The sequence below is a fragment of the Phasianus colchicus genome, chromosome 11 (assembly GCF_987193195.1).
Source record: "Phasianus colchicus chromosome 11, bPhaCol1.hap1.1, whole genome shotgun sequence".
In the NCBI taxonomy this organism is placed as follows: Eukaryota; Metazoa; Chordata; class Aves; order Galliformes; family Phasianidae; genus Phasianus; species Phasianus colchicus.
Window position 1 is genome coordinate 2,335,177 of NC_143446.1, and position 14,089 is coordinate 2,349,265.

Sequence of the window (14,089 nt, forward strand, 5' to 3'; positions counted from 1 at the left end):
TAACGTCCAGCCTAAATCTCCCCTGGCGCAGTTTGAAGCCATTCCCTCTAGTTCTATCACCAGTTATATGAGAGAAGAAGCTGACCCCCAGCTCACTGCAACCTCCCTTCAGGTAGTTATAGAGAGCAATAAAGTCTCCCCTGAGCCTCCTCTTCTCCAGACTGGACCATCTCAGCTCCTCTTTAGATTGGATATAAAGAAGAAGATTCTTTTGAAAGATGACGAAGCAGTGTTTATATGATTTTGGGATAATTAAGAAGACTTATTCTCGTAAGTCCCAATTAATAACACAAATACTTTGAAGTAGGACAGAAGATGCATAGCTTGAGCTCTGACATTCTACTGCATGGGCAGTTTCTGGTTTGAGGGCGGGCCTGTTAAAAATGAAGGCTGTCTCAAGGGATCTTAACAGCTTGGTAAGCTCTATAGTTCTTTCTCTGTAGCCATCTCTATTTTCTCTATTTTATTTATATGATGAGCAGCTGTCATGAGCTTCACTGGTTTACTGGTTCACTCGGGATGGCTGTTAATGGTGATTTAATAATAAGAACCTTTCGTTATTTTTTACTTCTGAAATCTTTTTTTTTTCTTCCCTCTTTTACAGTAACAAAAGATCAGCCCAGGGGGATCGTTTATCAGCAATAACCATGGCATTGCAGTATGGATCAGAAAGTGATGAAGATGCTGCTTTGGCTGGTAGGAGCTGATATGAAATTTATCTATTTTCTTTAATTAAAGATCTCTTCAAATGTCACTCTCTGTTGCAGAATTATATTTACTGTTTCAAAATTCAGCATATAAATCTGTTAAGTCCAGTCACTGTTTTCTATTAGTGCTGAGTTATAAATGTGCAGCTGCTGATAGATAGGCCCAACTGGCCAAACTGATCCAAGCTTTGGGAAGCTGCTGCATGTTTTTGTTCCTTCTAATGTGGAACAGACAAGGAGATGTTGAAAACAGTGTTACGTGTTCCTTGGGTTAAGAGATTAACAGTATGGTAGTTGTCCTAGAGGAACTTCATGCTGGCTTGTTCTCTCTTGTGCCATTGGCTCTTCTAAGAGCCTGTCAGCTTTTATTTTTTAAGGTTAAGACTATTTATATGGGATATAAGGAAAGCTAAATAATGGAATTTACAAATATCTTGTGTAATCTAGCAGTAATGTGATCTTGCATGAGGGCTTATGTTCAAACACAAGTACATAAAAAGGCATGCCTTGAGTCAGCATCTTTAGTTTCATAAGCATGTCTGCTATAACATATGCATTATATCATATATTTCAATATTGGCCAAATGTTACTATAGTCTGTCTTTTAGTTGCATTCTCAGTAATTTCCTTACGTTGTCTCAGAGCAGATATCTGATTATTAGTATTTTTGTTACTTTTTTTTTAACATAGGGTGTGTTTTATTTCATGTTAGAATTGTTTCTGCGTTCCGGTCAGCATAGGCTTCAGTTCTGGCTCCCCTCTTTGGGAGATGTGGAGAGTATTCATTCCTGTTGCTCAGCGTGCTTGTTAGTTGCAGGCCTTCCTCAGTGCTGTAGGAGCATATAGCTTTCTGCTTCTTTGGGATTTAAATGCTTCAAGTGGTTTAACCACTTTCAGATGTCACCTCTGCCCTGGACATGGATGTCATTTGCACAAGGCCTTGTGTGTGTCTGAGATTTTTGCCTTAGCACTGTTGAAGTTATCTTACTGCATTCATTGAAGGGGCAGTTTTTTGGCAGATATCTGTCACTGTTTCTCAGTCTTTCCAACATACTCTTTGGACATCCCTACGTTTTCATTCTCAGAGTGAAAAAGATTTTCCTTTAAAGCAAGCAGTCTTATTAGTTGCTCTGGTATCTGTCTTTCCCCTAACACTCACTGAAACAAATGAGAGTTGGGCGTGAACGAGCATAGAGAACTTTCTCCTTGTTACAGAGAGCTCAGTCTTTGTGAGCGTCTCTGAATGCAGCAGTTGCCTAAGCAACTGTTTCCAACTTGGAGTTTATCCTCACAGTTTCAGAGTGTGTCATGGTGTGATGGAGCTTTCTAGCTCAAACGTACTGACACATGAGCAGCTTTTGCAGCTCCATTACAAGTTATCCTCACTATAAATATAAAAAGGCATAAGGTTTATGCCTTTAAGACTGGTTGCAGCTTTTGATTTTACTAGCATCTATCTTGCTATGCTTCAAGCATTCATTGTTGTCTCAGTACATGACATTGATGAAAGCAAGTTACTTAATGAGTAAAGACTATTTTTTTTGTGTACATTCATGTGCTTTCCTCACTCTGCTTCTTTCCTCTGTCAGCACTGAGTAAGGGCACTCGTAGTGTTACTGCCTGAAATTTTTATTTTTGGTTTTTTTTTCCTCTGTACCTGCTAACTCTTCCTCTCTAATGTGTTCTTATGGGACCTACTGCTTCTGAATGCTCGAGAGCCTGCGGTCTTGCCTTATGTGCTTGGTTGTGTAGCAGAATAAGGATTTTTGTCTTTTGACTTCAATAATGCATCTTCAATTGTCAAGATGCATTAATATTTCCTGTTGGGAGGACATTATCATTTTCTGAATACCTCAGGATATGTAGTGATTGTCATGTCTTTGAAAGAGCGTACACATTGTAATAAAAATATTTATGGGTTTATTCAGGTGTTATGTACACACTTTCCTCTGAGTGCTTGTTTAATTTATTTAGATTTCATTTTGGGGAATGCCTATAAAAGAAGGTCCTGTCTTGTCTGAGTACTGAACTGCTTCTTTGCTGGCTACCATGTCACAGAATATTAAAGTCCTTCTTTCTTGTGGTTTTTTTTCTCTTTCCTAAGAAGCAGCTCTCCTTTTTCTCTTGTGAGAGAGCTGCAGTGTTGAGCAAACAAAAGTAAAGCCTACTTCTGTTTTATAATTAGTCTGGGAACTTGTTGTACCTGGTAGCATTCTCTTTGCTGGAAGCATTTCTCTCTATGCTCAGGATGATAGATGAGGTTCAGGGAAAACAAAGCACTGCTTCCAGTCTCTCTTTCCTGAAGTTATTCTGTCCAGCTCCTGCTTTGCAGGTTACCACAGTAGATGCTATGCAATTATTTGATGCTGATTGGTATACAGGCACATGATAATTTTAGGTATCTCCTCTGAATCAGTAATGAACATCTCTGGCATGCCTGTGCATCTACTGAGGTCAGCTGTGTTTTAGCTTGCATCTGTCTTGGCTAGTGGATCTACATAAATGTGCCATGTCAGACTGCAGAGGATAGATGATTATACCGTGTTGTGTGCAGCCAGAATGCCCTCTGGCCTTGTCATCATTTCAATATATCTTTACTGAAATTGAGTAGAAAACCTGAAACATTGCCAGCCACTACTGAGCAATAATGAAAACGCCTGCTGGAAACTTGGCATGAGCATTAGAGAGCTGTCTTTTGTGTAACTGAATTATCCAGTGTGTCATCCACCAAGCTTCCATCTAAACTGGAATTTGTAAGAGGGGAAGTGAATGAATAAATAGCTGTGTGTAATGTTTTCCCTGGTTTTGTCAGCAGTAAATGTTACTTCATCATAGTATCTTTTTTGTTTGTTCTAATCCTGAAACTTATTGTATGCTTCATCAAGTGAGCTGGCAAAGTCTCTATAAAATTAATAAATACTCTTTATAATTAGCAGAAATACTTTATAATAATAATTCTAAAATGTGTAGTTCTCCTTCATTTTCTGCATATTAAAGGTGACCTTTAGTGTCAGTCTTGTCAATTAAAGGTCAGTTTTTTTTTTTTAATTGGGCTGTGAATGTTATAGTTTAAAGGATTATAGAAGTTTTGAAGTCACTTCTTTTCACATGTATACAAAAAACATCATGTGTAGTTCTGCTATTTTCCCTGCCTAAGCACCTTTGAAAATATGGTTCTGGTTTGTCAGTTCATGTTCCTGTAGTGTACTTCAGTTGGACAGCAGCATGACTGTAGCTCTGTGTACAAATATATTTGGCACAAATATTGACATCAGTGTTTAAATGGGTAAATAAGGATGTTCTATAGCTGTCCTATTGGTAGCATGTGGTTGAGTGGTCCTGGTGTGTAGTCTCATATACACATACTTCTCAGTGCTTCTGTATGCAGGGTGTTTTACCAGTGACTAAGTCTCATGTGGTAAGAGAACTTGCTATCTAGCTATGTGTTGTGGTGGCTTTTGTTTTCTGTTTTCCCATCAGCTTGAGGCACATGAGGTACAGCCATTTGTGATGTCCTTTTCTAAGATGTGAATCTGACTGCCAGAGTGGCTGAATGCCCTCAGCTGAAGGACTCTTTTGTTCTTGTTTAGTTCTTTCTCTATTTGAAAAGTCAAACAACGAAATCCACTTGACTTGTTCGCTGAGAGTTTCCCATTTTTCCTTTCTCTCTGTGCAGCTGCTGCTCGTTATGAAGGAGAGTCTGAAGCTGAGAGTATTACTTCCTTCATGGACACTTCTAATCCTCTCTATCAGCTTTATGATACAGTTAGAAGTTGCCGAAATAATCAGGGCCAGCTAATATCTGAACCCTTTTTCCAGTTGCCCTCCAAGAAAAAGTATCCTGATTATTACCAGCAAATTAAAACACCTATTTCATTGCAGCAGATCAGGTAAGAAAACAGAATGCAAACTACATCTGATGGGAAAATATTTAAGGGTTTCTTTTGTTTCCAAAGTCCTATATTGTGGTCAAGTTGCTGATGCAACATATACCATCTTTCCTTTGTGCTTTGATTGGTGCTTGTTTCACACCAGTCTGTATCAGTCTTCTGATCATCTTTTATAAATGGCTGCCGTCCGTGGGTTTATTTTACATGGTGTTTCATTTGTGCTGTGCCATATCAATAATTCTGGAGGGTTGGTAGACAGCAGAGGTGAAAGTTTCTGCAGAACTCTATGTTATGCCCTTTTCTTGACCCCAGTGGCTTGCTTATCTCTTACTGCCGTGGTTTTTACATTAATAGTCTTCAGCAAAGCAAATAGTCTATGTCACAGTCCAACTGTGGAGAATATTTTCATTAATGATCTAGCTAGTCTGGAGTGCAGTACTAATGCAACACACCATTCATAAATCTATGAGTCATTGAAGCTCATCAGCTCTCGGAGCACAGTTGCTGGGTAAAAACCAATTTAAACAAAAAACAGTGAGCAATGTCTTCCTTGAGTGGTGCTCACACCACAGCTATTATGATGGAGCTAATATGGTTGGATATATGTCAAGATGCTGAGTGCATAATAAGTCTTAGTGGTTTTGTGTGGCTCAAACCTCCTACCCTGGGACTCAGGAGCCCTGTTACAGCTCAGCCCTGGGGCTCCAGTCACTGCCCTGGGCTGTGTGGTAGGACTGTGTGCTCCAGCACACCACAGCCTGGCCATGCACTCCCACTGATCCCCCCCACTCACTGACACTCTGTCCCGCAGGCTGATTTCCCAGACTGAAATTAGGCCTGCCATGTCCCTGTGCACAGGCCCTGCCTGCCTGATGGCTGCTGGCTGTCTGACCCTGGCTGCCATCCCTGGGCAGGACCCTGACCTGCCAGCCTGGCTTCTTGCCTTTGCCTAGTCACCAAAACTCAGCCTGGATTCTAGGTTGAACCTGATTGCTCATGGCTGGCAAGTCCCCTGCCCTGCTGACCACCTTCACGTGCGTGGCTCTCCTTCCATGGAACAGCCAGCCTACTCTGTTGTCATGGGATAAAGGTTTGGTAAGCAAGTAGAGAGATCCCACACTGGTTAGCTATCCGTCAGTGGCTTTAAAGCCACTTATTTCCTTACGTCTTAGTACAGCTGTTGGCTTGACATAGGAGGCATCTTTTGTTGAAGGAACCACAAAGGGCATTTTTTTGGGAAAAAAGATGAAATTGAGAACATCATTGGTAGGGAGCATTTAATGTACGGAAGGGTATTGGTTCCAATTATGTATATATGGATTTAACTGGGAGAAATGTTGCTTTGAAAATGTGCTTAGTATATTAAAATTTCCATTAGAAAGGCAGCTGTTTTTCTGCTTCCCTTACAGAGGAGTCAGGCTACCCTTGGCTGTTGGAGCAGTCCAAAGATGGCATGCAAGTGTATAAAGAACTTCAGAAAAAGATGATATTTCTCATTACCTGAGAGCTTGGAAAATAAAGCACAGCTTTTTTAGAAATAGTGTGTGTACACATTTGTAATATTTATAATATAAAGTATTTATAATTGTCTAAGTTGTTTCAGCAAATTCTGAAATTCAGTTATTTGTTAAATACCACGTAGTGTTCTCCTTTATTATGCCTAAAAGCCCTGAAGTCATACATACGTGTACTTAGTTGTTGTGCATTAGGGAAAACTGAAATGAGCATGGGTTTATTGGTATTGTGGAAGGGTTTTTTTGGTTGTTTTTTGTTTGTTTGTTTGTTTTGTTTGTTTTTTTGGAGGGGAGGGGACAGTAGATGGTTACTGTTGGTTTGTGTGTTTGAAAATTCAGATTCAAGGTGTACACCTGATGGTCCTAGATGGGGACAAGGTTAATTGTTGTAGTGACAAAGTAAGGGTGTTAGTGTACAGCCTGGCATCCCAGTCTCCTAGTGATTCCTGCATTGGCACCTGGATATTTGGGCTGTGCTGCCAGAATGCACTATGAAATGGGTGGCTGAGTATCTGCTGCCTTAGGAGCTTTTGCAGCTAATCATGTATTTCAGGAGTTCGTGTGTGTTAAATACAGGAAAATCCACACTAAACGATTTATCATCTCTAGCATATCACAGTTCTGGATGTATTTTGTTTGGCTTAACAAGAGCAGATTACAGCTATCCCAGCATCTTGATCATTCACTGAGCACTGTGATCCTTGGTGGCATGAGCTGGGGGCTGCTCTCAGGCTGTTTTGGCTGCAGGAAATGATCCTTCCATGGCTGCAGTGTCCTCCTGCCCTGCTCTGTACAGAAGCCAGGTTTGGAATGGAGCCACCCACCAGCCACTATGCCCATCTGCCATTTTCTACATCCAACCTGGGCAACCGTGCCAGCATTTGGGCAACCATGCAAGCATTTGGCTACCAACATAGATTCAGGCAAGGAGTCTCGTGTTCAGATGGAATTCCATGGTTTTTGTGCCCTTGCTCTGTCAGTGAACACAGCTGAGACAGGTTTGGCTCATTCTTCATTCCCTCCCATGGGGTTTGTCTTCACTGATGTGATACTCCCTGCTCAGCTTGAATAGAGCAAGGTACAGGGCTGCAGAGCAAGAATATCCTCTTTAAACAGAAAGACTTTGACTTTAAGATATGTTAGAATTCTGCGGTATGGAGGTTATTTAGCACTGTTAAAAGTAATTCAGTAATTCATTGCCTGGAGAAGTACTTGGGAATTAATGCAGGAACACATCAAACTTACTGTTACATGGAATGCAAGTGTCAGATACTGACGTGCTTACAAGAACTGTGTTTCTCCTTAAATTTTACTGCATCAGTAAATATGATCCTGAAGGCAAGTTCATGAGGCTTTACTCCACTGGGGAGAGGACAGCTGTTAGAGAATTCCTGTCTGCATGTGAGAGATGTGTGCCTTTGTAGGCATACCCCAGTGTCTTCTGCTCCAGGAAGCTGGGGAGGGACTTTTTATGTGAGCATGTAGCTACAGAATGAGGGGAAATGGCTTTAAACTGGAAGAGGGTAAGTTTAGACAAGATATTAGGAAGAAATCTTTACTGTGAGGGTGGTGAGACACTGGCACAGGTTGGCCAACGAGGTTGTGGGTGCCCCCTCCCTGGAAGCACACAAGGCCAGGCTGGATGGGGCTGTGAGCAACCTGGGCTACAGGGAGGTATCCCTGCCTACAGCAGGGGGTTGGAACTACATGATCTTGTTGGTCCCTTCCATCCCATACCATCCTATGATTCTGTGATCTAATGGAAAGCAGTTTGTTCTGCGTGACATCCGCTACTTAAGAACCTTGTGAGCTTTTCTTATGAACGTACATCCAACTTTATATGTCATAGGAATATAAACTTTTTTCACTTCACTAGACTGGGTTGAGATTCTCCTGGAGCTTAAATTTGTGTTGGCTCTTGTTACTTCTAGATTTAATATTCAAGTTGAAAATAGAATAAACATATTAGTCTGATGAGTGGGACTTAACCTTGAAGGGGCAGAGGCTGCTATGTGGTTAAATTGAATGTTTTATAGAACTAATAGCTGAAAGTAACACTTAGGTTAAGGTTTTATTATTGCTCTTGGAAAAATAATATATAATTGTGTTGCAATTTGCTTCATTTATGAGTGTGCCAACTGAGAAAATACTCTGAAGATAAAAATTCTTCTCTTTAATATTTAAAATCCCTTGCAAATTTTCCTTCTGTCTGCCACTGTGGTGGCATAATGCCAGCAGGCAGCTTAGCTCCACCATGCTGCAGTCCCACTGCTTCTCCATAGAGCATTGGAGGGAGGAGGGGTGATGGAAAATGCTCCTGGGTTGATGTAAGGACAGGGATATTCCTCGCTGGTTACCTTATGGGCTGGGCAGACCCAGAACTGGGAGATTAATTCAGTTTATTGCCTGTTACTATCAGACCACTGCATTGAGAAACTAAAAGCAAACTTAAAAAAGCTTTCCTCATCTTCCCTTGTCCCTTTTTGAGGAAAGGAAATAGTTGCTAGTAGGATACATAGCCTAAGAAATGCTGCTGCCTTATTCTGCCTGCAGCTTACTTTTATCTTTTTTTATGTGGGCATAGCACAGTTTGTGTTGTGGGCAGAACAACTCCAAATAAAGAGAAGTAGTGCTAAGGGACAATGAGGAGAAGCAATTTGAATGGAAAAAGTGGTACTTCAGTTGAGAGGTGGCCTTCTGTGTTTCTTGTTCAGGAGCTGGCCTTACACCTCGTGCAGTAGAGATCAGAGTGCAGACTTGTGATTCTGTAGTTCTGGTTTCTTATATTAATTGGGGGACGAGCAATTCTTCTAGTTCTTTCTGCCATTCAGTTCCTCTAAACTTTAGTTTTCTGGAAGAAGGCAAACATGGTGAGGACGTTGACAAACTGCGTGCTGCTGATACTGAAGCAGAAATTGAGCAGAGATGGAAGGTAGGCACGATGTGTGCAGGCTGGCCTCTTTCAGGGGATGAACCACAGAGCAGATCTTGGGAGGGCTTAGTAATAATTGATTGCTGGAGCATGGCTGCTTTTCCTGTAATGGTTGTCTGTAACAGTGAAAAGTATTGAGGAATTTTAGACATTTGTCTGAAGTATTTAATATGCAAAGCTAAGGCAGCTGAGGTGGTTTTCATATTGTTAGATGCCTAATTAGAGCTCAGTTCTGCAAGTTTGTCAGTGTGAGTGATCACTTTGATCTGAGACATCCCCTGGAAACAGTGCAGCTGCCACCTGTGTCCAAAGGGAGAGGAATTCTGGTGGGCATTTTTCTCCTGTGAACTCATTTCTGCACAGGCCACGCTTTTCTCAATTTTTGTACCATTTGATTCCAAAGTACTCTAAATGATGCTTGTTCTTTTTCCTTTCTAAGAGGCAGAATTGTGTTTATTTGGACATCATTTTAGTTGTTCATTAATCCTTTGAGAGTTTAAATTATTTATGAACACTTATATTAGCACCACTAAAGGAGAAAATTGCTGGAAACTGCTATTCACACGTGTGTGCCTTGACAGATTGCAGTGCTGTTAAATCACTCTATTTTGAAAAAAAAATAAGTAAGAGCATACAATGTTTGTGATAAAATTGGGCTCATTGGTGAGATTTCTGATGCAAGTTTTCAGTATTTCTGTTCTGTGTTTCCTTGAGTGTTATCTCACTGATGTTTTATCTTTTGCAATATGAACAAACCTCATGTGCTGCAGTCCTGTGGTGGCTTGTCAGTGTTTCTTTCAGATTGCAAAGCCTCCTTGTGTGCTTTGCTCCCTAGATTTTGCTTTCCATACCAGCCAGCAGTCAGACTAACTGGAGGAGATGTGGCATCACCTGCACAGTTTGTTACTGGACGATGGCAAGAGCATGAAGTGGGTTTAGTATTTATGTCCTGAGTATTTATGAGTATATACGTCATAAACCAGGGACTTCGGGGAAAGAAATCCTGAATTTCATGTTTTGGGTTTTTGTTTTTTTTTTAATATTAGTCATTTTTAATACTGGTAACATAGTTGTTACCATAGGCAGATAGTTTTTGTTGGACTTTTACATTGTACAAATGGAGATGGATTCTGCTTCATGACAATTTAATTGGTACAAAAATTCCTTTCCCCTCTTTTTCCCCTTCTGTGTATTTATTTTAATTCTTACTGCTCTGTGATGAAAGCTATCTTGGTAACTGTCCGTTTTTGGAATGGCAGTGAGTGATGCTGACAGGAGAACCTTTCTGTTATGCGTGACTTCAGTTGGAAATATTAAAAAGTAGCTAGAAAATAATACACAAAGGTTAACAAGACACCAATATCTTAGAATCTCAGCAATTTGTAGGGATCCAGAATGGTTTGTTATAGATGAGAATAACAAGTAATTTTCTCCACATCTTAAATCTAGGATGTTTGTCCAAAGCTTTTTATTGTTTTCTTATAGCCACTGAGAGCTGTCAGTTCTTCAGCTCTCTGTGAGATGACACTTACTGTTCAGTAAGGCACACGCAGCTGGAACCCAGGAAATTAGCAGTTGGTTGGATGTTACCAGCAGAAGGATTCTACAGAGCTGTTGTGGAAATCCGTGAGCACTTCTCAGCAGTTCTGTAGTTGGAAGAGAACATGGGGGGTTCATTTTTGGTTCGGTTTGTTTGTTGTTTGCTTTGTGTTTCTATTTTCTGTTGTGTTCTCTTGTGTGGAAGACTTGTTTGTGTTGTTGGTCCTTCCAGCTTTCTCCAGAAGCATATTTCAGCAGGTGTAGCACCAATCAACAAACAGGCAGTTCTGTGGGAACACAAAAAGAAGTGTTCATCTAGTGTTGTTACAATGGCAAGGTGATACTGTGGCATCAGAAGAAGATAACAAGAGCTGTCTGGATATGGATTTCTCATAAAAATGAAGCTGTCAAAGTATGGTTTGGTGGTGTGTGTGAAATAATCCACTTGTAATTTTCTTCTTTTGCAGAGCTAAACTGAAGAACCACGAGTACGAAACATTAGATCAGTTGGAGGCTGACCTGAACTTAATGTTTGAAAATGCCAAGCGTTACAATGTCCCCAATTCTGCCATCTATAAGAGAGTACTGAAAATGCAGCAGGTTATGCAGGTACCTGCAGTAGAACAATCAAAAGGATGTAACTTTTCATATGAATTTATTACCCTAAGTAATATTTTTCCAAACCAATTTCTAACAAGGCTCGTTTGCAGTAGTGTTTTTATTGGCTGTGACTGGCTTGTTGATCATCTGTTCCATAGTGTCCTATAATGTCTAAACAGTAGTCTGAAAATTGCTTCCAAAAGTAGTTGATTAGGAGGTGATGTGTGGGAATGAAGAGCAGCATGGAGTGATTCCTCCAGTATAACTGTTACCTCGGTCTCTTGGTCACTCTTGTTCCTTATCACAGCTTTTAACCTGATAAAGTTGTAAGGAAATTGTAAAAAAAATGCTGTTTTTATTTCTTACTCCCCCTTTTTTATTTAAGAGTTCACAGTTAAATACAGGGAGGTGGAGGATGCTAAAGATTTCATTAGATGTTCCATCTATGTGCTGTAATTTGAAATGGCTTTGATTTCAAATTGCTCCCTTAAGAACTTCAATGACCATTTTGTGTCTGCAATCTCACATTAAATAGATAACTGGAAATATTTTGATGGTGCATCTGCATGTGCCTTTATGTGCAGAAAACACATAGCTGCTTTTTATCTCGTGCATCTGATCTGCTGCTTAATGTTGTTCTGAATGTGTCTAGCAAAGACTTCAGCCATTTGTCCTTTCTTCAGGCAAAGAAGAAGGAGCTTGCTCGGAGAGATGACATTGAGGATGGGGACAGCATGATTTCTTCTGCTACATCTGATACTGGAAGCTCCAAAAGGAAAAGGTGTGTGCTTCTGTAGTTTCCTGTAGACCTTAACATTGCTACTTTGTTTATTTATTATTTTCTTTGGTTATTCTTAGAGAACACTAGGCTGTGTTCCAGCGTGTGTGTAGTGACTGAAACATAATCACATTAATTGTTCTAGTTAGTTAAAAACTATTTGCTGACATTAGTTTCCTTTTGGGCTAGTTAGTAGTTGTCAATAGAACTTTCATAAATAGGCACTGGATGCACTGATGTCTCTTTGCATATGTTTTTCTTCTTCCATTCTCTAAACCGCTTGAGAAAATCTTGGCAGAAATGTTTGGACTGTTTCTCTGCCTCTCCTTATCTTTTGAAGGAAGTTCTGACTTTCGATAACATGATTGCAAGTGTAGCAACTATCAGTGTGAAACTGCAATTCAACATCCCTCTTAGGTGTTCAGTCTCCCCTATTTTTAGTTCTTCATTATGTCAAAATGACAGCAGTTATGGTGGGAGGAAGGGAATGAACAGAGCAAAGATCCACTTAAGAGCAATCAAGTAAGTGCATCACTTACACTTAGAAAAAAATCTGCATGGGGAAAACATTAACATGGATTTAGGAGGTGGTATAACCTAGAGATGTGAGCAGAAATAAGAGAAGCAGAAAGATAAGGCAAACCGCCACATCGAATGAAGATCAGGAAGGAAAAAATTGCAAAAGTTGTCACTGTTGTGATCTTCAGTATCTAATGAAGCAAGTCAAATTGTCATCAGTATTCTTCAAACTCGGTGGTTTGATCCTGTGCAAGAGAATACTGAAACGCTTAAAAGAGAGTATCTGTCAGAATTGTCATCTAAGAACAGTAAAAGAAGGAAAAAATCTTCGTAGGTAAGGGAGGTAATTGTATGTATTTTATGTCTGAAGTGAACCTACAGTGCTTTTGATGCTGTCAGTTCAGCATTTGCTATTGGTTTGCTGAGAGGCAGCAAGTAAAAGAAGACTGTGAAAGCTGATCATAGCAGAGGTGAAGCATGGAGGAATTCCAAGATATTGAAAGAAAACGTTAATGCACCAGGCAAAATGTATCCTGTTGGGAAAGTAATAGTGTTTTCTACTGATGGTGTTGTTTGAATTTCCCCTTTTACTTATCAGATGCAAGGGCTGTCTAAACAAGGCTTTTGATGTTTCTGTTTTGTTTTTGCATCACCTACTTTTGTTAGACTAAATGTTAAGTTTTGGAAACATGTTATAGTATGGATGGAATTCAAGGACCATATAGCTGTTCTGGTATTGTTCATCTGCTGTTGTGAACCATTAACTAACAGTATCCAACAGTGAAGATAGTAAGGGAGAGGGGAGTTCTTTAGTTATAGGCAATCCATTTTGATTTCTCTGACATGTTGGAACATTAATTTCATTAGTTATTTGCAGGCGATATCAGAGGCACAAAGCTATAAAGATTAGGTGTATTTCAAATGAATATCTCTGAGAAGGAGCCAGGTGATGGAAAAACTATGATCTAGTTTGGCTTGTTTTACAGTGATGTTCTATGCATTCTGCAAATGTAGATTTTTGTTGTTGTTGTTGTCTTTAGAATTAATTGAAGTTACGTCTACCTGAAAAAGTGTTTTGCAGAGATAGCAATTTGAAAGATGGTTCAAAAATGCTTTGTGGAGGATGCATTTCTAAATGTGCTACGGTATCTGAGTTTAATATTAACACAAGCTTTCTTCTCCCATCCGATTTGTTGTAGACCCTGTAGTATATGTACAGGGAGCCATGCAGGACTTGATTTATTTATTTTTCCTTCTGACAATCTTCATTCTGGTCATGAAATCTGACAGCATAACCCAATCTTTACAGCATGCATAGGATGGCTGTTGAATTTGTGGTGTAGGTATGGAGGTGTGACACTTTTCAGCGTGGGTGTTGCAGTACTGGTAAGGTTGACTTGTGGCTCTGAGTGTGGTTGACATGTTTAGGCAATTCAGACCATCTTCCTACTACGTTCTCAATATCCTTGTTATCTGTTACTGCAAAAGGTGCTGAAATACTCATGGATTAATGTCTCACATCTTTGACGTTCTGTGTTAAGCAGAGGGGGTCAGGAAGGCAGTGATTGCTGTATTTCTTGAATTCAGGTGTTCACTCCTGACTGATCTGT

General features: G+C 40.0%; 1 protein-coding gene across 11 annotated transcripts in view; it reads left to right on the top strand.

Annotated features, from left to right (window-relative positions):
- PBRM1 (polybromo 1) overlaps positions 1–14,089 on the top strand; it is a 61,544-nt gene that overhangs the window by 14,149 nt on the left and 33,306 nt on the right. For 9 of the 11 annotated variants that reach the window (XM_090147932.1, XM_090147929.1, XM_090147935.1 and 6 more), the window contains 4 exons: positions 605–696; positions 4,384–4,597; positions 11,050–11,191; positions 11,866–11,963. In XM_090147932.1, coding sequence (XP_090004058.1) covers positions 605–696; positions 4,384–4,597; positions 11,050–11,191; positions 11,866–11,963 — 546 coding nt within the window. Of the gene's footprint in view, positions 1–604; positions 697–1,942; positions 2,233–4,383; positions 4,598–11,049; positions 11,192–11,865; positions 11,964–14,089 lie in introns of those variants that run through there. The other 2 variants (XM_090147933.1, XM_090147934.1) reach the window with 2 other exon arrangements.